Consider the following 24,037-nt stretch of genomic DNA (forward strand, 5'->3'; position numbering starts at 1 on the left):
GCCTGGGCGGCCCGCCTCGCCGGGGCACCGAGCAGGAAGTGGCTTCGGCGCCGGCCTGGGAGCGGCCTCTGCAGGGCGCATCTCCGCGGAGCCTTGCGGTGCAGCCGGGTCCGAGGAGCCCCGGAGCGTGACCTAATGGCGGCGCTGGCGCCTGGGGACTCCGGGGGCTCTGGGGAAGCCGCCTCGGCCGCCCTAGACGAGCTATCCCGGAACTTCACGTACTGGGCGCCTGGCATCGGCAACGGCTCCCTGTCAGGCGAGTGGTACCGCAGGAACCAGGTAAGGGCCAGCCGCCCCGCCGCCACGCCGCCCCCGACGCCAGGCTGGGGAGCAGGGCGGTGCCGCGGAGCCCGCCATCCGCGCGCGACGGGGAAGGCTCCCGGCGCCTCCTGCTCTGCGGCCGCTTTCCTGCCTACTCTCAGGAAGACACCCGGGTTTCCCAAGTGGGAAGCTGACCTAAGATGTTTACACATCTTGACTTAACTAGTCCTCTGTTGGAGAGCGATGGTACTTCCGTTCTACTGCATCTGTCACTGCAATGGGTCGCCCAGGTCTGCGGCCCTGACCTCTGTGGGGTCATTCCTGGGACTCTTGGTGCCAAACAATCCTGCCTCTTCAGTCTGAATCCACCCTCTTCTCCCGCAAGGATTCTAGGGAGTGTGGGGGTGAATCTCCACTCATATTCACTTCAGGATTATTTTACAGTTAAAAAAAAAAAGTGACACCCAGTTGTCATAAGCAGGGAACTTATTAACGGCATCCGAATGTCAGCTGGCGCAGATGCTCTGCGCGTGTGTGTCCCCAGTGTCCCACACAGCCCTTCCATTTCCGTGCGAGGAACACTCATCTTCTCAAGTTGCAGTTGCGTGACTCTCTCAGTCTTTCTCACCGGCCCTTTGGGAAAACATTGTCAGCCTTAACAACGCCAGTTTACTCTGGAAATATACATTTAACAAGATCAAAGGGGGTTGGAACTGCCCATTTATTTTTGGCTCGGTTTAAGATCAGAAAACGAGCCCTGGCCAGCCCTTCCTCTAGCAGCATTTCTATTGTTTCAAGTGGGGGCGAACGAGCTTGATTATGGTGATTCTAGGCTTCCTCCTGTTTTCCTAAGTGTGTTACTTTGTTCTTGTTCCTTAACAAATCCATGGATCTTTTTATTTCACCACAATATAATCACTAAATATTTGTTGCTGTTGGTCTAGGTTGGAGTTTTCAACCAGTAATCAAGTCTAGAATCCTTTTATGCTTGAAAAGTGTCTTGAATGTTAGTTTCTAAAATGTTAAAACTTTGTTTTAAAAGCTTTAATGCAAAAGATTATTTATAACAAGAAAAAATAAGCATGTTCACCATTATTAGTTTTCAACAGAGAGAGGAGAGTATTGCTTTAAGTCTGTTTTCTCACAAAAGATACTGAAATAGGAGAGAGAGAAACTGAGAGCCTCTTGATCACTGTACGTAACCTATCCCAATCTTCCTTGCTTCCACTCACAGGCAGTTGAAAGAAAATAATCACTTTTTAAAAAATGATTTGTTGTTGTTGTTGAAAATACACACAACAGAACACGAACAAGAAAAGAATCACTTTTTATGGGAACTTCTTTGAGTATCTGTTATACTCTGCTTATGTTAAAAGCACTCCCAAGAAAAGCTAAAGAAAATTTTCCCCTTTTGGTAAAGAAATTAAAGGGTTAGTAGTTGTGACCTGCCGCGGCATCGTCCAAAACAGGAGATAGCGTTGTTTTCACAGTGGAAACCTCTTTGTCATTAGTTTTCTTGAGCGTTTCCTGGAATTCTTGATTGTCTTGGCTCTCTAACACCTGAATGCATATTGTCATGTGACATAATGTGAGGCTAACAAATAATGTTTACAAGGCTTAACTTGCCTTTGACAGTGTGTATTTGAACAGGTTAGAAAGGGTGGATCCAGAAAATGTTAATTAAAGTTACTCATCTGACATCTAAACTATTGCTGGTTCGAGATAAGACTGCATCTACTTTCCCCATGATTGTGCAAATTTAGACCATCATATAAGACTATGACATTTGCACCTTTTATTAATTGTATTTAAGTGAAAGCAAAAATTCATTTTTTTAAAATTCATTCAACAAACGTTTATTGAGTGCATGTGGTGCTGGCCAGGCCAGCAAAAATAAAATGGAGTCTAATTTTTCTTTTCTTTCCTCTTTGACATAACTGAATATAGATGGCTGAAAATGAAGATGGCTCCAGAAAAACATAGTGTGAGATATAAAATTTTGACTTCCATCATTCAAAATTAGTCTTGCTGGCTATAAAGTCAGGGTTTAATGATGCTTGTTTCCTCTCTTTAATCAGTTTTATCACAAGTGAAATATTTGCACAGTGTCTGTTCACTAATAGTCCACTTCTCTGGGCCTTTCAAAGTGATAACCATCAAATCTGATAAATTAACCTTAGACGAAGAAAAACACGGACTCCCCTGGATCGCTTCCGTGTAACAGATGAGTATTTAACAGTGGCCTCTTAAGAGTCAGTGTTGTCTGAGGCAAACAGTGAGGGCTTCTGGAGGAGGAAATCTCAAAGCAAGCAGTAAGTAGTTGTTCAATGGGGGAAGATGTTTGGGGGAACTACGGAGGCAAGGCCTTTGCCCCTTTTGTGTCATTCAGGTGTCTGCCAACTTGGTGTACAGCCTGCCTATAGGGTGGGGCAAATGGTCAAGCACCCACCTACTAGCTGAAAAGTTGGCGGTTCAAAACCACCCAGGGGTGCCTCAGAAGAAAGGCCTAGTGATCTACTTCCAAAAGGTCACAGCCTTGAAAACCCTATAGAGCAGTTCTACTCTGCACAGTTGGGGTCACCATGAGTCAGGATAAACTTGGTGGAAACGAACAACAACGCAGATGTGCAGAAACTATAGGTAGAGTTCTGCAAAGGTATTTTATGTTTGATCTACAGGTTTTTAGTACAAAAAGATAATGTTCTTAGGATGTTTATTGAGCACTCTGCTGTATACAAAGCACTGTGGGGATATTCAATATAGTCTAAGACTCAAACCCTTCCTTCCAGAAATGTTATTAGGTGCTTGGGAAAATGAGCTATGGAGGCAATTCCAAAACAAGACAGTATGTGCTAAGTGTCATGTGAGTAATATAAAGTCCTGTGGAAATTCAGAGCAAGGTCACTTCCAGCTGGGACCATCAGAAATGTTGTGGAGAGGTGGTATTTGAACTGGACACTTAAGGATGGACATGGTTTCATTGATAGGCGTGTACAGGTGGAAGGATTCCAGAAAAGGGAAAAGCACAGAGGCTTAAGTGGGTAGGACATATTTGGGGACGAAGGAGCAGCCCATTTAGCCTGGGCAGGTGATCCTCTGAACATTTTAGTACCTAGAGAGTAGAATTCAGTAACTCTTCTAGTTACAGTGGAAGAAGGAGAATGTCATGGATTGAATTGTGTCCCCCAAAAATATGTGTCAACTTGATTAGGCCATGATTCCCAGTATTGTGTGGTTGTCCTCCATTTTGTGATTGATATTTTTTTCCTATGTGTTGCAAATCCTAATCTCTGCCTGTGGTTAATGAGGCAAGATTAGATTATGTTAAAGAGGATAAGGGTGGGATATAACACCCTTACTCAGATCACATCCCTGATCCAATGTAAAGGGAGTTTCCCTGGCATGTGGCCTGCACTGCCTTTTGTCTTACAAGAGATAAAAGGAAAGGGAAGTGAGCAGAGATGGGGGGACCTCATACCAGAAAGAAAGCAATGCAGGGAGCAGAGTATGTCCTTTGGACCTGGGGTTCCTGCGCAGAGAAGCTCCTAGTCCAGGGGAAGATTGATGACAAGGACCTTCCTCCAGAGCCAACAGAGAGAGAAAGCCTTCCCCTAGAGCTGACTCCCTGAATTTGGACTTCTAGCCCACTAAACTGTGAGAGAATAGATTTCTCTTTGTTAAAACCATCCACTTGTGGTATTTCTGTTATAGTAGCACTAAATGACTAAGACAGAGTTTGGTACCAGGAGTGGGGTCCTGCTCTAACAGATACCTAAAATGTGCAAGTAGTTTTCAAACTGTGAATGAATAGTGGACTCAGAAGGAAAATGAGGAGAGCTATTACACTGGAGAAGGCGCAGACTTCAAGAAGCATGGGCAGAGAACTAGCAGTGGCAGAGAAGTGGCAGCAGCAGAACTAGGAGACCAGCGAGAGACAGGTCTGGAGCCAACCCACGCATGGAGGTTGGCAGGAGGCTTCCTGGTGGAGTGGGATGCCGCCGGGCATTTATTGGTGGAGCTACAGAGCTTTGGAACACTTGCCCCCACAGGGCAGACATGGGAGGCAGACAGCTGAAGAGACAAAGAACTCAGGAAGCAGAGCTGCCTCAGTTTCAAAAGGTAGAGCCACAACCTCTGGAGTCTCAAAGAGTGGAGTCATTGTGTCTGGTGTTTCTAAGGGTGGAGTTGCTACTCAGATGGACTAGGAGAATGGCGCACCTGAAGCCCAGGGATCCGAGTTGCCGTCCCAGTGGGCCTGGAAGGCAGAGCTGAAGCCCAGGGCCGAGGGGCCTCCACTCAGAATCTGGAGAGTATGGCCAATACCTAGAGTCTGGAGGGCAAGGCCGTTGTATAAATGGTCTCAGAGAAGAAAGGATTGTTTTCAAAGACTTGAGGGCTAATGTAATGTGTTCTGCTAACTTGCCTGGTGCCTGTTATGCCTTCTTTCCCTCCAATTTCTCCTGTTTGTAATGGAAATGTTTACCTTGCACCATTGTACTTTGGAAGCAGATAACTTGTATTCTAGATTTCACAGATGAGGAAGAATTTCTGGATTTTGGACTTGGAGTTGATTTAAGACTTTTGCTATGATATGATGGGGTGAATATGTTTTACATGTGGCAAGGACATGAATTTGGGGGGGCCAAAGGGTAGTGTCTTAGTCATCTAGTGCTGGTCTAACAGGAATACCACAAGTGGATGGATTTAGCAATGACAAGTTTATTCTCTCATAGTCCGGTAGGCTACAAGTCCAAGTCAGGGCTTCAGCTCCAGGAGAAAGCTTTCACCATCAGCTCTAGAGGAAGGTCCATGTCATCAGTCTTCCCTTGGTCTGGGAGCTTCTCTGCGCAGGAACCTCAGGTCCAAAGGACATGCTCAGCTCCCGGCACTGCTTTCTTGGTGGTACGAGGTTCCTATGTGTCTCTGCTCGCTTCTCTCTTTTATATCTCAAAAGAGATTGCATTAAGACACTAATCTTGTCAACCTCATCAGTATAACCTCATCACAGTGATAGAGTTTACAACACATAAGGAAATCACATCAGATAACACAATCATACAATACTAGGAATCATGACCTAGCCAAGTTGCTACACACATTTTTTGGGGGACACAATTCAATCCATGACAGGTAGACTGTCATGGATTGAATTGTGTCCCCTCAAAATATGTGTCAACTTGATTAGGCCATGATTCCCAGTGTTGTGTGGTTGTCCTCCATTTTGTGATTGATGTAATCTTCCCATGTGTTGTAAATCCTAATCTCTGCCTGTGTTTAATGAGGCAAGATTAGATTATGTAAAAGAGGATTAGGGTGGGATGTAACACCCTTACTCAGGTCACATCTCTGATCCAATGTAAAGGGAATTTCTCTGGGGTGTGACCTGCATCACTTTTTATCTTACAAGAGATGAAAGGAAAGGGAAGCAAAGCAGAGTTGGGGACCTCATACCACCAAAAAAAGCAGCGCCAGGAACAGAGTGCATCCTTTGGACATGGAGTTGCTGCGCAGAGAAGCTTCTAGTCCAGAGGAAGATTGATGACAAGGACCTTCCTCCAGCGCCGACAGAGAGAGAGAAAGCCTTTGCCTGGAGCTGAAGCCCTGAATTTGGACTTCTAGCCTACTACACTGTGAGAGAATAAATTTCTCTTTGTTAAAGCCATCCACTTGTGGTATTCCTGTTATAGCAGCACTAGATGACTAAGACAGAAGTAGACTGTAGGGTGGAAATATAGTTTGAGGGCAGATGGTGGATTGCCTTGAAGGACTGGTTAAGAGGTTTGGTCTGTGTCTTATAGACAGTGGGGAGCCATTGGGAATATTTTGAACAGGGTGTGGGAGAATCAAAGCAAATTAAATAAAAGACATTTAAATTAGGATTAGCAGCCTGCCTCAAACTGGCCAGCTGTGGACTAAATCCAGCCTGTGGATATGTCATGTTTGACCTGCAGAGAGATTTAAGAAATGGTTAACACATTGTGAACATTTTAAAACGAGTAGATTATATATAAAATTTCAAGTTTCCCTCATCTCTTTAGACATTAGAAGTTCCAGCAACACTGGGCCCTCTGTCCCATGTAACTGTGAGCTGGAGCTCATGGGCTAGACCAGGCGTGTGCTCCTCACTTTACCTCCTCTTCCTTTGCTCTCAGTTCTTTTTCCTTCTGACCCAGTAGGCACCTAAATTTGCAAGCATTTTAGAAGCTGTTGCCTTGTCACTGCTGAGTGTACTTGGGCAAGTCACTTTGTTTTTCACCTCAGTTTCCTCACCGGTAAAATTAGGGTTGAAATAGAAGGTCTTCAGACATCCTCATGCTCTAATCGATTGCTGCCAAGTAAATTCTGACTCAGGGCAACCCCATGTGTTACAGAGTGTCATGGATTGGATTGTTTCCCCCCAAAATATGTGTCAGCTTGGTTAGGCCATGATTCCCACTATTGTGTGGTTGCCCTCTATTTTGTGATTATAATTTTATGTTAAAGAGGATTAGGGTGGGATTGTAACATCCTTACTGTGGTCACATCCCTGGTCCAATGTAAAGGAAGTTTCCCTGGGGTGTGGCCTGCAACACCTTTTAACTCACAAGAGATAAAAGGAAAGGGAAGTGAGCTGAGATGGGGCGGCCGGGTGGGGGTGGGGACCTCATACCAGAAAGAAAGCAGCGCAGGGAGCAGAGTACGTCCTTTGGATCCGGGGTTCCTACGCAGAGAAGCTCCTAGTCCAGGGGAAGATTGATGACAAGGACCTCCCTCCAGAGCCAACAGAGAGAGAAAGCCTTCCCCTGGAGCTGACGCTCTGAATTTGGACTTCTAGCCTACTAGACTGTGAGAAAATAAATTGCTTTTTGTTGAAGCCATCCACTTGTGGTATTTCTGTTATAGTAGCATTAGATAAGTAAGACACAGAATAAAGTGCTCCATAGGGTTTTCTTGGCTGTAATCTTTATGAAAGCAGATTACCAGGCCTTTCTTCCTCAGTGAGTTTGGACCACCAACCTTTAAGTTAGTAGTTGAGCACAAACCATTTGTGCCACCCAGGGACCTTCCTCATGGCTATATGGTTGAATAAATTAGGGACAAACCAGGAAGGAAGGGAATGGCTAGGAGAAGATGAATGTGAGAAATATTATGACAGAGGTTTTGTTGTCAGTTCTTTCGGTTTATGCATATTGCTAAATATCTAAACTCACAAGGACATTGTCAAAAATGTATATTCTTCATAGGGTGAGATGAAAATGCAGAATTTTTTATGTCCCTTATTTGAACTTTTGGTTTTCAATGGCTTGAATTTTTAAAGTCAACATATTTAAAGGGAAATTGATACAACTTGGCAGGGAGGAGGCGAAGAGACTGACATTTGTTATGCATTTACTATGTGACACTTTATAGCTATTATCTCATAGCTCTATAGCTCCCCCAATAACCTCGTAAGGTACATATTATCCTCAAAAGGAAACTTGTGTTAAATAACTTGCCCCAAGATTTTACAGCTAGTAGGTTTAACTGCAAAGCTATTTTTATTCCATGCCCAAAGGTCATTGCTTAGAAGCTAAGGTCTGAAAAGAGTGTGATGTGAAGAGCAAGTGTGAGGGGGGGAAGTGAATATGGCTTGTCTCACTGCACTGAAGAAAAATCGCATTGAGCTTTATATTACCCTCTTATTGATTTGGCTTTGCTCCTATCCATCTCTTTCCTGCTGGTAGCAGTGTATGACCACCTCTCAAAGAAAGGAAAGTGGCAAAAACATTCAAATAACCAAAGGGCTGGGGAGAGGTCTTGGGTCCTTTCCATTTCCTTCTTAAGCCCTTTAACAAAAAGCCTTTTGTTTTGTTCATTTTTATAGATTTTTTTCTTTGCCTTCCTTATATGTCCAACTTAACATTTTCCTTATATCAGAAATACTAGGAGATGTATGTACAGTAAAACCTGCAAAACCCGGAAACTGTTTAAGGCGGAAACCTGTCAGAGAAGGAAAACTCAAATATATTCCACTAAAACGAGTGATAGAAAAGTAGTAAGACTGCACCCTGTCAAAGGCAGGAAACTTTCGAGACCTAGAAAAACAAGGCAGTATCTTCGAGTTCCAGCTCTCACAGGTTTCACTGTCTAAGGCAGCAAAAGGAAGAGAGGAAGGAAGGAAAGAAGGAAGGGATTATTTCAAAACAACTGCGTCAATGCTTCTGTTAAAAAAAAAAAAAAAATCCCAACGTCCTTGTTAGAGGAACAGAGTTTTAATGCTCTTGTGAATTTGGCAGCTTAGAGCCAGGTGTTTACATTTAAATCTACCTGAAACCCTTTTTATGGCTTGATTCATACTAACTAGTTATAATGATAACATTGATGCAATCAGCAAAATTGAGGCTATGGGAAGCTTTGCTGGTTCACAGCTTTGCCTGGACTGTTTTCTTCAAAAATAATCTTTACAAGAAACAAAAGGGGAGAATGAATGGAGGGGAAACAATTAAAAGACATACCAGAAAAAAAAGGCAACGTTTAGCTAGAGTGTTTAGTGATGCACGTGGGGTGATAAAACGATTTAAAAAAAAAAAGGTGAGGAGGTGATTGCTACAACCACAAGCCAGTGGTTCCTGGGGGCAGGGAAGGGGTTGTGCTTGGATAGGGCAAAGGGAGGGCTTTGAGTTGGTGCCAGATTTCTGTTTCTTGATCTAGATGATGGCTACAGAGGTGATATAATTCATTCATCTAGACAATTCTCTTATGCCATTTTCTATATCTGTATTATATTCTACAATTTTAAGAGGTTTAAAAAGTAATATTAGCATTGCTATGAGGGTTCAATTTGCATATTTCACCCTAGGTGTTTATTTTGTTTGCTTATGAGAATTATTTTTTAAATTTCCAAAAAAAATGTTGATGATTATTCAAATTGGCATTTGAGAGCCTACCATGGCAAGGGTGATAATTCCCCAAGGCTCTCCTTTTGTTCCAGTAGAGGGGAGTTTTAAAAGCTCAGCCTCTTTACTAGATGTGTAGGCAAGTTTCTTAATTTCTACAAGACTTAACTTCCTCTATCAAAATGGAAATAGTAATAATAATACCTTACAGGGTTGTTGTGTGAATAAAATGAGAGAATGTATGTCAAATGCTTAGCAAAGTGCCAGACACATAGAAAGTACTCAGCAACTACTACCTATTACTAATAGAAGTCCCTGGGTGGTGCAAATGGTTAACAAGCTCAGCTGCTAAACAAAAGGTTAGAGGTTTGAGTCCCCCCAGAGGCACCTCAGAAGAAAGGCCTGACAGTCTACTTCTGAAAAATCAGCCATTGAAAACCTTATGGAGCAGAGTCTGCTCTGACACACTTGGGGTCAGAATCAACTTGACAAGAACTGGGAATTATTAATAATATTATAATTAATCTGTATTCTGGAATATACATATATGTATATTTAGGGATTTAGCTCATTAGAAATGGAAATATGAAAAACCAAGTCAATTCAGGATGTAACTTTACTTTCTTTTAATCTGTAACCACTGATTTCTCTGCCTCTGGTGCCTTCCTCACTCCCTTTCTTGTTTGCCCCCCTTTCACTCTCCAAGGGCATTTACATTCCAGAACACTTTGTAATTGGAGTAATTTCATAATGGGAATAGTTGGTATCTTGGAGTGCTAAGGCAAGGATGCTACCCATGTTCTTCTGCCACTTTCCAGACTTCTAAGTTGGGGAGATGGGGTGTGTAGCACTGGGAACAGCTGACAGAGGTATTTGATGATTTGGTGACAGTAGTGGGATCACATCTCCAGAATACCAACTGTGGTTTACCTAACTAACCAGCAGGACCAGTATTCCCAGTCTAGGAGTGCTCATTCAGTGTCAACATGAGACTTTGGTGCCATTTACTTTAGCTTATTGTTTTGTTTTGTTTTCCTGAAGGACCAGTACTCCTCTATTCAGTTTACACCTTTCATAACCTGTCCTTACATTTTACATAAAGTCAAAGCTCTCCACCCAGCCTATCATGATCCATCAGTGTGTCAGGATTGCCTGGGGCCTGGCAGATAACACTCCTCTTCCCCCTCCATGGAGGAATCTCTGGGTTGCACAAACAGTTAAACTCTTGACTACTGACCAAACGGTTGGCAGTTCAAACCCCACCCAGAGGTGCCTCAAGATAAAGGCCTGGCAATCTGATTCCAAAAGGTCACAGCCTTGAAAACCCTATGGGGTCTCCATGAGTTGAAGTTGACTTGATGGCAACAAGTTAGGTTTTTGGTTTTCCCCTTCATGCACATGGCTCAGCATGTATGTACCTGTTTATTTTCCTCACCTTGTCACTTGCCCAGCCCTTGGTCACTCTCAGCATGGTCTTTTGTCATCTTCGACACATTTTAGGAGGTTCTAGCTAATCCCTCATGTAAATATAGACTAACATAGATTTAGTCATGTCCTCCACACTTCACTGAAGTTTGTTTTTGTCCTGGTGTGACTCCAAAGATCCACCCTGAGTTTTGTAGGACATACTAGCTCTTTCTCTCTTTTGGCTTTTGAGCTTGGCTTCCCCCCAAGAATGCTTTGTTAGTTAAGAGGCTTTAGATTGCAAGCTACAGAAAGCTTCACTTCAAGTGGTTTAAATAATAAAAGAAATTAGATAGTTTAGGTGACATAATAGGCAGAGGAAGTCTGGATTCAGGCAAGCCTTGACCCAGGAACTCTAACAATCTGGGGAAGACTCAGTTTCTTACTCTCATTTTTCAACTTTTGTTCCTCAGGGTTGTTGGGTGCACTTTTAGCAGGTCATTACTCTAAGTTACCTGCTTCCTTTCACTTCCAGGACAGACTAGTTTGCCTTTCTAAACCACTATAGAAAATATATAGGTTTGAGTCTGGCTGGACCAGGTGAGGTTCATGTCCTTTCCTGAACCAGTCACTTAGGCCAGAGTTAACTGGGCTTGGTGTCCATGAAGCACATGGGGCACCCTGGGAAGGGCTGGATTCCCACATGAAATAGGGGTCCTATAACAAAGAGAAGGAGGGACATTGGTGATTCAGTGGTAGAATTCTCATCTTCCATATGGGAGACCTGTGTTTCATCTTTGATTCCAGGCCAGTGCACCTCATGCACAGCCACCACCCATCTGTCAGTGGTGGTTTGCATGTTGTTATGATTTGTTCTGTTGTGTATGGGGTCACTATGAGAGGGAGAGTGGGTTGGGGGAGAGAGAGAGAGATAGAAGGGTTTAGAAATACTTGAAAAACAACATTTGAAGGAGTGGGTTGAAGCCACCCTTACTTGTACTATCTGATGGACTATATATGTTAAGTTTCCAGGGCTAACATAGTATAGTTATGTGACTGAAAATAAGAGAGCCAAAGCCAAAAATGAAATATTAGAATATACCTTTGGATATGGCTGCCTGAGTCATAGCAGTTGAGCAAGGTATAGGCAGACCTCATGTTCCAAGCAGCTGCCAGAGTCATAAAGTAGAGAATAATTATGAGTTGCACATGGAGTGTCTCATTAGTGTTTTCAATTTCACTTGCAGACTCAAATAGCAATCACCATCATAGAGTTCCGTGAGTGTCATATGTGGCTTGACCATATGGTACCTGGCTACTAGACTAGTGGGATGCAAGAATTTTGCCACGAATGCGAGGCTTGGGATAAAGGGAATTAGTTTGAGTATGAGGACTGGCCTTTCAGAGGTACTGAAGAGTCCAAGGCACAGTGTCGAAGAAGTGTAGCAAACTTTAATTTGATTCCTGCCTGGATCTCAGACAGGTCTGGCCTGGTGGGTGGTAAGGGCCATAGGAGACTCTGGCAGAAGTCAGTCATGATCCCTCCCCCATATCCAGGCAGAAACTCAGCCACTGGTGGGTCCTGACATAGACAATAGAGTTAAGTCTCCAGGGGAAAGGAGCTGGCAAAATATAGTTGGCAGGCATTCTTCCCGATAGGGGCATGTACTCCAGAAACAAGGCAGGTGTGGGAGAAAGGCAGCTTTAGGGTCGGAAGACTCTTTCCAAACCCTGGGCTGGGCTACGCAAAAGCCTGCAATCCTGCTTCTTTGGAAACAAAGGATTGCAGATTTAAAAAATTATTATTATGAATATGTTCTGGAAAATATGAAAGTTCTGGGACCCTGTATTGATTTGGATGTAAACAATAGCATTCTTTGTGTTCAGCACATCTGTCCTTGTGTCAGAGTTTCCCTTTCCAAGTATTATACAGGGTTAATTTGTTTTGTAATAGAACCAAGTTTAAGACTTCCTTAACTGGAATCTTGCCTTTTTTGGACTATTGTTGCTCTCCTTTTAACAAAGTGTTAAAAACCCCCAAAGGATGTGTTATTAAATGCATTACTTTTCCCAGACAGTTTTTTCTGCTGCAACTTAAATTTCTCAAAAGCAAAAAACATGGTGGATTCTTAGTAAAACTAAGGCTTATCCTTAACGGAGTTCAGTTTTTGAAAATAATGAATGTACAATTATGTAAGTAAATGTGTTCTCTAGTAAAAGACAAAATGTAATAGTTCTTAATTGTGTGGGAAGACAACATGTTGGGCCTTTCTGCCTAGTTTTTAAGGCTGATTAAAAATTGGCATGGAACAACCTGAAGAATAGCAACGATATACTGTGTTATGTAACCTTGACCTTTTCTGTTGGCTTTTAAACCACCAGATTTGGATCCAGTGTTATGAGATTTTCTCAGAATAGGAAGGTGATAACCTTATAGCATATAATAACTGAGATAACAAATTAAAAATCTGTTCCTGACTGAAATTTTTTTCTTAATTCTTTCTCACATATGGGATTATAGTTCTAACTTGATTTGGGTTTGTATTCTAGACCACTCAATTACCTACAAGAGTGAAGGGAGATTGATAAGAATAGCCCAACCAACCCAGTAATCTGAAAAGCATTACTGTATTCCAGGTTGCCTTCAGTGTTTGCTGCTGTGAATACTGCTTCTTGATGGCCCTACTTTAGTTAACAATCCTCATTGCCCCTACTTCTCTGAATTTGTGAAGTAGTTTCCTAATTGTCTCCCTGCTCCCTGATCTCCTTCTTTGCCAGTCCCTCTTCCACACTGCAGCCAAGATGCATCTTCTAAAAGCCAAATCTAGACAGATCCTTCTCTAGTGTAGAGGCCTTCATGTCTTAGTACTGCTTCCAGATGCATGGTGCACAAAGGCTCCTGCCTGCTTCTCCAGTCTAACTGAACTATAGTCCTCTGCTTCAAGGCCCTTCAGGCCCCTGTTTGCTGCTCCTCTATGCCCCTGAACTTCTCTTCCCTTTGCCAGAATTTGCCAGAATGCACTCACCCTGGTGAACTGTCACCCTGTAAAGCTTTCCTAACTCCTTCCCTTTGATAGACTGATTAACTGTCCCCCAAGAGATATCCACATCCTAATCCCTGGAACCTGTGACTGTTACCTTAGATGGCAAAAATGGACTTTGAAGATGGGATTAAGTTAAGGATCTTGAAATGGGGGATATTATCCTGGATTATCCAGGTGGGCCCTAAATGCAATCATATGCATCCTTATAAGAGGGAAACAGAGGGAAATTTCACAGAGAAGAGAAGGCAATTGTGACTATGGAGACGAAGATCGGAGTGATGCAGCCACAAGCCAAGGAATAGCAGTAGCCATCAGAAGCTGCAAGAGGCAAGGAAGGATTCTCCCCATAAAGCCTCCCAAGGGAACGTTCCCTGCCGACACCCTGATGTCAGCCTAGGGATACTGATTTTGGACTTTTGACCTCCAGAACTGTGAGAAAATAAATCTCTGTTGCTTTAAATGACCAAGTTTATAGTAATTTGTTATAGCAGCCATAGGAAACTAATACACTCCCCTCTTCTGATGGATTTGCACTCTCTCCTGTTTGTACTCATGGGTTCTGTACAGCATACCTCTGTTATACATTTAACAGGCTGTGGTCTGTTCATTATTGGTTGTTTTCTCTACTTCTGAGCTTCCTGAGGGTACTTTGTATCCTCAGTGCCTGACATGGTAATAAATACTATATGAATGTGTGACTAAATGAGCACCATCTAATGTGGGCTTCCTCAAGTTGTCTTTCTCCTATCTATCATCTCTCCTTCATCACTTTCATTTATGTCCTTTTCCTCCATATTGTGTGTTTTTCTCAAGCAGTGTCTACATGTGGTTTTAAGTTGTGCAATGGTTTTATTTTTCTCCTTAATGTCTTTCCTTGGCTCAGCCAGCTTCCTTTTTATTTCTTGCTTTTCTTTCTTCTTTTTATCATCTCCTTTTTTAAAATCTCTATTTCCAATAGAAGGGATTCTGTTGTCTTTCATTTCATTGAGCCAGCAAAGCAGTCGTTTTGTTTGTTTGTTTTACTTCTTATTCTGAAAATTTTCAAGCCTATAAAAAAGGAAGAGTGGTATAATAAACATCTATATATCCTTCAACTGGAGATTCACCAATTTGTAACATTTTGAAACGTTTGTTCTCTTTCTCTCTCTCGTTCTCTTTGGTAATATTTTTTATTTTATATTTTAATGGACCATTTGAAAGTAAGTTTCAGGCATTGTGACTCTTCACCCCTAAATACTTAAGGATTTATCTCCAAGACTGTGGATATTCTCCTGGCCCCTCCTAACTCTTCTGGAGACAGGCTATGTGCCTACCTATTTAGTCAGTGCAAATACAAAACAACCCCAGCATATTCCAGAGAGTTTACTATGAGATGGGGTGACATGCACACCCATTTCTCAGGCACATCATCCCCTCACTGGTTCAAGCCCTTGAGGTCATTCTCAGTGATTAGTTGCCCTAAATCACTCAACCTATGGTATTTTGGTACTAGAAACTAGATGCCTCATTTCCAGATCAGGCTGGTTGCGAGCTAAATATGACTGTTACCCTAGCTCTGAATCTGTGGGTCCTTCGAGCCACGTACTTGCTCCACCAGGGTCTGATTCTGAATTTATGTTTTGAATGCAGAGCCAGGTATATGGTTGTGTTCAAAGCGAGAACTAGGACAAGGCTATTACCAATTCTACACACCCTTGTAGTATCATATTCCATCTCCATCTGGCCAAACCACCCACCCTTGGATTCCAGGTCAATAATTTTATGTGAAATATATAAAGAACATTCTGGCTGAAAAAAGTAGGATAGAAGATTGTTATTGCAAATAAAACAAAACATCTTTAAAACTTATCAGTGCTGATATTTTGAAGCTCATTGTTGATTGATTGTTTGCCATGGCTGCCACCATCTAGTTGCCAAGACATCCCAGAAAAGCCAGAATTAAGCTCTGGTGGTGACAACAATGAGCACTGCAAAAATTAAGTCATCTTTCTGTGTTTCTGGCCTGAACTGCATTATTAAGTTATGGCGCAACCTTTTCGCATAACTATTGTCTTTGCTTTATTTTATTTGCACTGAGAAAAAGAAACAAATACTGCTAATTAAAAAATTGTGGTGATTTGACATTGACTAGTCAGAAGGTTATCTATGACAATCTGTAAAGAAACAGTGACTCAGACATAACCTGGGTGCCTTAGGACCAAAATTTGGCCACTATCTAGCTGTGTGACATTGCACAAGTCACTTTCCTTGTCTGGCCCTCTGTCCTTCTTCCTGACCAGTCTCCAGGTCAGTCAGGAGGGGCCAGACAGATAGAAAAAGGTGCTGTAATCCTCCACTAATTCGAAAATGCTAGAAAACAGATAACATGCTGAAAAAGTAATGATGTAAACCAGACATGTTTAATCTGATGTACCCAGCCACTGCCATCGAGTTGATTCTGACTCACAGCAATCCTACAGGACAGAATAGAACTGTCCTATAGGGTTTCCAAGGCTTTAAATCTTTGCAGAAGCAGACTGCCACATCTCTCTCCTGTGGAGCAGCTGGTGGGTTAGCAGCTGAGTGCTTAACCACTGTACCACCAAGGCTCCTCCTTAATCTAATGTAAATCCTCATATTTGTAAGAGCTTCTTCACTGTATGCAAATGATACTTCTGATTGCAGGTGAGGATTTTGTAATCATTAAAGCACATTTACCAGAGCTGCTAATTGGAAACACCGTTTAGTAGTGGTTACCTTGAGTTACTGTATGTCTTTGAAGGTAATGAATTACTTCCTTTTAAAAACACTGCAAAATTGAAACTTCCTTTCCCAACAATTAGGGGCATTAATGAATATGTACTGTATTTTTAAATAGAAAATGTCTACTCACAGGGATGTGTTAATTTAATGGTCATGCAATCAACCTTGAATAATTAGACAAAATTTCAGGAACAGTAAAGAGGAAGATATACCAGTTTATTCTGAGTAGTATCAAGAAACTTCTTCTGACACCTGTTTTGTTTTTTGGGTATAATATGAATTCACTAGATTTTAAAAATCAGCCTGCAACTTTCATTGCACACTAACGAATGCTCTTAATTGTTGAAATCTGAAGTCTGAGACAAGGTTTTGCTCTCACAGAAACTGAGCGTTTGATATATTCAAACCCCAGTTGAATCTTAGATCTGTTTGAGATCTCCCTGTAACCAACAGTCAAGATTTTCTATTTCTAGACAGTTTGTAATTGATCTGATAAAAGTTCAGTTCAAACAGCATTTAATAAACAACTTCTCTGTGGCAGGTCCTATGGTAGTCATTAGGGTTACAAAGATGAATTGATGAGGAAGTCACAGCTCTGCCGTCAAGGAGCTTATAGTCTAGATGGGAAATAGACTTGTAAAAAATAATTCTATTACTGTACAACATACGAACTGATAGAAGTATATAAAGACTCAGTTCAGAGGAGGAAAGTCAGGAAAACTCAACTAGAAAATAGATCTGAAGAAATTATCCACAATCCAGCACAAACAGATAAAGAACTGAAACATATGAGAGATGTTAGGAAATGAGGAGAGAATGAAAAGGTCTAACATAATTCTAATAGGAGTTCCAGATGGCAAAAATATAGAGAACTGAGGAGTGATGGGATTGAAACATAATGGTTGAAAACATAACAAAATCGGTGAAAGGCATGAATCACCAAATTGAGGAAATATGAGTCCTAAGGAAGAAGTAATTCACATACAGAGAAATTGCAGTAAGACTGCAGAAAACCAATGACAAAGAAAATCTTAAAACCATCCACAGTAAAATGACAGATTACCTACAAATGAGTAACAATTAGACTAGCAACCTACTTCTCAACAACAACAATACAGTCCAGAAGATAATGGAACGATAATTGTCAGTGCAATGAATGAAATAACTGTCAACCTACAATTCTATACTTAAGAGGAAAGTTAGCATGAAGATATTTTCAGAAGGACAGAGAATTTGGAACTCAAAGAATTTCACTGAAATAGCTACTAAAATTTTCTTCAGGTAGAACACTGAACCCACATAAGAGCCAAGAAGTGAAAACAACCCAATAGTCTATTAACTGATGCCTTGATAAACAAAATGTGGTATGTCCATACAATAAAATATTATTTGGCCATAAAAAGAAATGAAGTACTGATACATGCTGAGCTTTGAAAACATAATGCTAAGTGAAAGAAACCAGGTAAGAGGTGTCCTTTGATAGACGAGGAAGACTGGGAAAGACTTAACTAAGGTGATACCTAATCTTCACCTTCTTCATACAAAGCAATCATGCATATTCAGATATCTCTTTGCCCATTCATTTCTCCTTGGTAATTTAAAAACATCTGATTCACTCAGAGTTTATAGTTGTTCCCACCTCTGTTAATTGTTTTATAATGTTCAGAACCAGACTTAGGGATGGTCTTCCTTTTGTAGTTTCTTAGGATGTAAAACTGCACTCCCACATGGTTTTGACAACTGTTGTTTAATTGTGGGGAAGGTGTTTATGGCTAATTTTAGATCTCTAAATGTTTGCCTCATGTAGATTCCAGGGGATGAGGAGGTAACAAATCTTTAAATTGATTGTAATTTCAAGAACAGAAAATAAATTTTAGATTCAGACCATTTTGAAATATGAATAACTTTTATAAGAATACATAAGCTTATGGGGAAAATGGTAGGAAAGCAAATATTATAATGAAAGTTCTTTTAACCTTATAATGAAGGTTAAAATAATAATAGTATTATTGACATTACTGACTAGAAAATATAGAATGTCTCCTCTAGTTCTACCAACATCTATAAGTCATTTCCTGAAAAAAAGAAAGAAAACGCTACAGATTTGTATCTCTGCTTCTACAGCACTTTAAAAAAATTGTAATTGACAATTTCTATCACCTATATTAAGAAAATCATAAAATTATTTATATTTTATGAGGATTTTATAAAAATTCATTGGATTTGGAAGACGTTATTAAAAACAAAATGAAGACTTACAATAATATATCATTAAGGTGGTACGTGGGTGTTGCACACCAAAAAGTTGAAAGTTTGAGTCCACCCCAAGTTGCCTTGGAAAAAAGTCCTGGTGAACTGCTTCTGAAAAATCAACTGTTGAAAACCCTATGGAGCACAGTTCTACTCTGACACACGTGGGGTCGCCATGAGTCAGAGTGACTTGACAGCACCTTTTTTTTTTTTTTTAAGGTGGTGCATACACCGTCATGCAAAAATCAAGGAGTGGGGAAACAGTGAAGCCATTCACTTACTGTGTCTGATAAACAACTGGGTGACATTTTTTAAAAAATGAAGCATTTATAAGGGTGTCTGGGGGCCATACTGGAGTCCTGGTGGCACAGTGGTTAAAAACTCAGCTGCTAACCAAAAGTTTGGCAGTTCGAATCCACCAGCGGCTCCTTGGAAACCCTAAGGGGCAGTTCTACTCTATCCTATAGGGTCGCTATGAGTCAGAATCGACTTAACGACGATGAAGGGACCATACTCTTTGGGGTTCCTCTGATCTCTGTCAGACTAGTAAGTCTGGTCTTTCTTTCTTTTTTTTTTTTTTTTGTGAGTTAGAATTTTGTTCTACATTTTTCTCCATCTCTGTTGGGGACCGTCTAATGTGATCCCTGTCAGAGCAGTCGGTATAAAACAAAACAAGACTAAATGGACGCACCAGCCCAGGGGCAAGGACAAGAAGGCAGGAGGGGACAGGAAAGCTGGTAATGGGGAACCCAAGGTTGAGAAGGGGAGAGTGTTGACATGTCGTGGGATTAGCAACCAAAGTCACAAAACAATATGTGTATTGTTTAATGAGAAACTAGTTTGCTCTGTAAACCTTCATCTAAAGTACAATAAAAAATAAATAAATAAAAATAAAAAGGAAGCAGTTAAGTGACTGCTTGGTCGTTTTTAGATACAGACAAAGCCTAAAGATAACTTTATTATTATTTCTTAATATCACTTTAACCCCTCACTTTAGATCATTAGTGCATTATTTCACTCATTTAGGCCTCCCAAAAACTTTGTAAGATAATGTCTCCATTTTACAATTGAGAAAACCAGGAGTCAGAGAGGAGAATGCTTTCCAGGGTTACTTATGATGAGTAAGTGGCAGGGACAGGTCTCCTGACTTTTGGAACAGTGCTTTTTGTCTGCCTCTTAAAATGATATACTGCCTATATGACAGGATATAGGCAAAATGTCTCACCTTTTTAGTACCGCCCCCTTCCCATTATAAGTGCTCCATAATACCCCCCACCTCATTTTCCCATTTTCTTTTTTTTTAAATTTTTTTTTATTATTGTAATTAAATGAAGTTTACATTTCAAGTTAGTCTCCCATACAAATTATTTTTTTTTTGCATACATTATTATGAGACCCTAATTGCTCACCCCATTCTGCAACAGCACACTCCTTTCCGCCCTTGATTCCCCGTGACCATTCAACCCGCTCCTAACTCTCTGCCTTCCCATCTCACCTCTGGACAAAAGCTGCCCCTTTGGTCTCTTGTATCTACTTGACTCAGAGGCCCACTCTTCACGACCATCACTTTTATGTCCCACAGTCCAGTCCAATCCCTGTCGGAAGAGTTGGCCTCGGAAATTGTTTTAGTTCTGGGTTGATAGAGAGTCCAGAGGCCATGCCTTCCGGGGCGCCTCCAGTCTCAGTCAAATCATTAAGTCTGGTCTTCTTACTAGAATTTGAGTTCTGCACCCCATCCTTCTACTGCTCCATCAGGGACCCTCTGTTGTGTTCCCTGTCAGGACATTCATTGGTGGTAGCCGGGCACCATCTAGTTCTTCTGGTATCAGGCTGATGAAGTCTCTGGTTTATGTGGCCCATTCTGTCTCTTGGGCTAATACTTTCCTTGTGTTTTTGGTGTTCTTCATTCTTCTTTACTCCAAGTGGTTGGGACCAACTGACGCATCTTAGATGGCCGCTTGCAAGCTTTTAAGACCCCTGACGCCGCTCACCAAAGTAAGATGCAGAAAATTTTCTTAATTAGCTTTATGCCAGTTGACCTAGATGTCCCCTGAAAGCATGGTCCCCAGACCCCCCATCCCTGCTACTCTGTCTCTCAAAGTATTTGATTGTATTCAGGAAACGTCTTAGCTTGGTTTAGTCCAGTTGTGCTGACTTCCCCTGTAGTGTGTGCTGTCCTTCCCTTCACCTAAGATGATTCTTATCTTCTCTCTACTTAGTGAATAACCCTCACCCTCTGTCACCACCCCTGTAACCATCAAAGAATGCTTTCTTCTGTGTTTGAACCTTTTCTAGAGTTCTTATAATAGTGGTCTCGTACCGTATTTGACCTTCTGTGACTGACTAAATTCACTCAGCATAATAAGTTCCAACTTCCACAATGTTATACGATGTTTCACAGCTTCCTCGTTGTTCTTTATCGTTGCATAATATTCCATTGTGTGGATATACCATAATTTGTTTATCCATTCGTCCATCGATGGGCACCTAGGTTGCTTCCATCTTTTTGCTATTGTGAACAGTGCTGCAATGAACATGGGTGTGCATATATCTTGTTTCTCTAGGATATACTCCAAGGAGTGGGATAGCTGGATTATATGGTACTTCTATTTCTAGCTTTTTAAGGAAGAGCCAAATCGATTTCCAAAGTGGTTGTACAATTTTACATTCCCACCAACAGTGCAGAAGTGTTCCAGTCTCTCCACAACCTCTCCAGCATTTATTATTTTGTGTTTTTTAGATTAACGCTAGCCTTGTTGGGGTGAGCATTTTCCCATTTTCTTACTCAGACCTCATCTATTATTTATTGCCATGTAACAAATCACCCCAAAGCTTAGTGGCTTAAAACCACAACCATGTATATTTCTCATGAATCAATGGGTCAGCTGGGTGGTTCATAGATATGGGTCAGGCTTAGCTGATTTCAACTGGACTCAGTCATGCTACTATAGTCAACTGGCATGTCAGCTGAGGCTGGCTGGTCTAGGACAGCCTTACTCTCATATGGGCCATTGGTGGGTGATTGGCTAGGCCCTACCCACTGAGGCAACAAGGTTGACTGCATCACTAGTCTGTCATCATCCAGCAGGCCAGCCTCGGCTTCTTCTCAAGAAATTTCCAAGAAAATAAGCAGAAGCATGCAATGTCTTTGGAGGCCTAGTCTTGGAACTACCACACCTTCACTTCCTTCATATTCTATTGGCCAAACCCAAATTCAAGGAGTAGGAAAATAGACCCTATCTCTTGACGGGAGGAGGTACAGAGTTACCTGGCCAAGAGTGTGGATACAGGAAGTGAGAAATTGTGTCCATTTTTGCAATCTACTGTACCCAGGTTCCTTTCAATTAGTTTATAATAATGATTTAATAGTTTCAACCTTTCCAGGAGTGTCTGCTTTAGGGAAAGAACATGTGAGAGGACAATGTTAAATTTAAAGGGATGACAGCAAAATACTGTCAACCCTATTCTAGGGAGCCAGTCTGTAGCAAGTGAGCTTTTCCTTATGTTCTTCAAGTCCAGCTACAGTCAGTGACTCGCTCCACCACCAAGGTTTAAACACTCAGCCTGCTGCCATTTAAACTGCTCAGTGAATGATTCAAGGAATTTTGAAGTAAATTATTCCTAGTCACAATTTACTCATAAAATTATGTAAGATTTTCATAATTATCCGTTCTGTGCCAAACTTCTTATGAATCTTTATTTTTCTTATTACTGGCAAATGCATTAGATTGTAAATAGAAAGCATGGAAATAGCGCATAGTATTGTGCTACGTTTGTTCCCCATGAGGAATAGTGATCAAAATTATGGCCAAGTGCCTTTATTAGGAAAAGAAAATTCTTAACTGATTAAAGGACATGGATATTATATATCAACTATAAAATGGGTTTTCAACTTTTCTGCTTCATTTTTTTTAAATACTGAATTTCATTTAAGCACATATAATAAAGCTCAAGAACTTCAAAGACATTTTGCATTCTGCAAAAGTTTCCTTATGGTTGTAATGTACATTTGAAATTCAAATAACTCTGTGGAATTTGAAGCTAGCTAGAAATTATGTACTATAGAAGAGGGGAGACTATCCCTTAGATTGTTGATAGTATATACTATTAGAAGATATTATTATACCTTTGTACCTAGATGGGAGCTGCAAATGCATCCTTTGAAGTCATCAAATAATGCATGAGCTATGAGCTATATATGGTAAACATCTTGGGCAGTGTGTAAGAACTCATTTTTTTAACATCGTGGTTCTTGTTTTAAACCATTATGTAATTTTTCAAGCAAGTATTTATTAAGCCCCTAATTTTGTATAGTGAATGATGTAGAAGACCCAATATAAGTATAAGATGTGGTTCTTTTCCCTCAGAGAACTTACCTTCTGTTTACAGAACCTAATGATTTACGAAGGAATGGTGGTGGTGCAGTGGTTAAGCACTTGGCTGCTAAACGAAAGGTCGGCGGTTCGAACACACTAGCCTCTCCACAGGAGAAAGATGTGGCAGTCAGCTTCCATAAAGATTGAAAAAAAAACAAACCCATTGCTGTCAAGTCAAATCTGACTCATAGCAACCCTATAGGACAGAGTAGAACTGCCCCATAGAGTTTACAAGGCTGTAAATCTTTACTGCAGCAGACTGCCACATCTTTCTCCAGCAGAGCCAACTGGGTGGGTTTGAACCACCGACTTTTCAGTTAGCAACTCAGTGCTTAACCTTTACAGCCTTGGAAACCCTGTGGAGCAGTTCTGCTCTGTCCTAGAGTCACTATGAGTCCGAATCAACTTGACAGCAACGGGTTTGGTTTTGGAATGACCCACATGACGCTGTAAAAGAAGGAATTTTCACCCTTAGAGTCTGAGGAAATAAAGATGGGCTGAGTTGGTCTGAGAAGGCTTTGTGAAGGTGAATTTCAGCAGGCCAGGAGGGTGAGGTACGATTGGAATGCACTAAGGGAAGGAGCTGCACAGTCTAGGTGAGCAGTATGTTGGGAACAAAAGTATGACATCTGACCAGAGAATGACAAGTACCAGGTATGTGAGGTACTGGGGGTGCCTGTTACATGTGCCGTGGATGATTAGGTGGCCATGGTGAGGACAGATTATGGGGAGCTGGTGTAGACTCTAGAGAGATATTGCAGGTTCTTGACCAAGGGAGTGGTGGGAAAAATTAGTCTGTCTCCAGTGGAAATCATAGAACTTTAGAGGTGAAAAGGATTTCTGGAAACTTCTTATCCAACATCTTCTTTTTTACCAACGTCCAGGGTCTCAAGATCCCCCAGTTAGAAAGTAGCAGGTCTGAATCTTAGATTCATCCTTTAACTCCCAAGTCCAATGTTGTTTCCTTTATACCACAGTCCTCCAGGATATATTAAGGAAAAAGAAAGAGGGGGACCAGCTGTTGTTGTTAGGTGCCGTTGAGTTGGTTCCGACTTATAGTGACCCTGTGTACAACAGAATGAAACACTGCCTGGTTCTGCACCAT

The 24,037-nt window shown here is 41.3% G+C and overlaps 1 protein-coding gene across 2 annotated transcripts in view; it reads left to right on the forward strand.

Annotated features, from left to right (window-relative positions):
- Positions 1–135: 135 nt before the first annotated feature.
- NIPAL2 (NIPA like domain containing 2) overlaps positions 136–24,037 on the forward strand; it is an 88,403-nt gene continuing 64,501 nt past the window's right edge. For both annotated transcript variants that reach the window (XM_004370744.3, XM_023725871.1), the window contains exon 1: positions 136–279. In XM_004370744.3, the coding sequence (XP_004370801.1) occupies positions 136–279 (144 nt within the window). The remainder of the gene's footprint in view (positions 280–24,037) is intronic.

This window comes from Trichechus manatus, unplaced genomic scaffold (genome assembly GCF_000243295.1).
Source record: "Trichechus manatus latirostris isolate Lorelei unplaced genomic scaffold, TriManLat1.0 scaffold00009, whole genome shotgun sequence".
NCBI classification, from domain to species: Eukaryota; Metazoa; Chordata; class Mammalia; order Sirenia; family Trichechidae; genus Trichechus; species Trichechus manatus.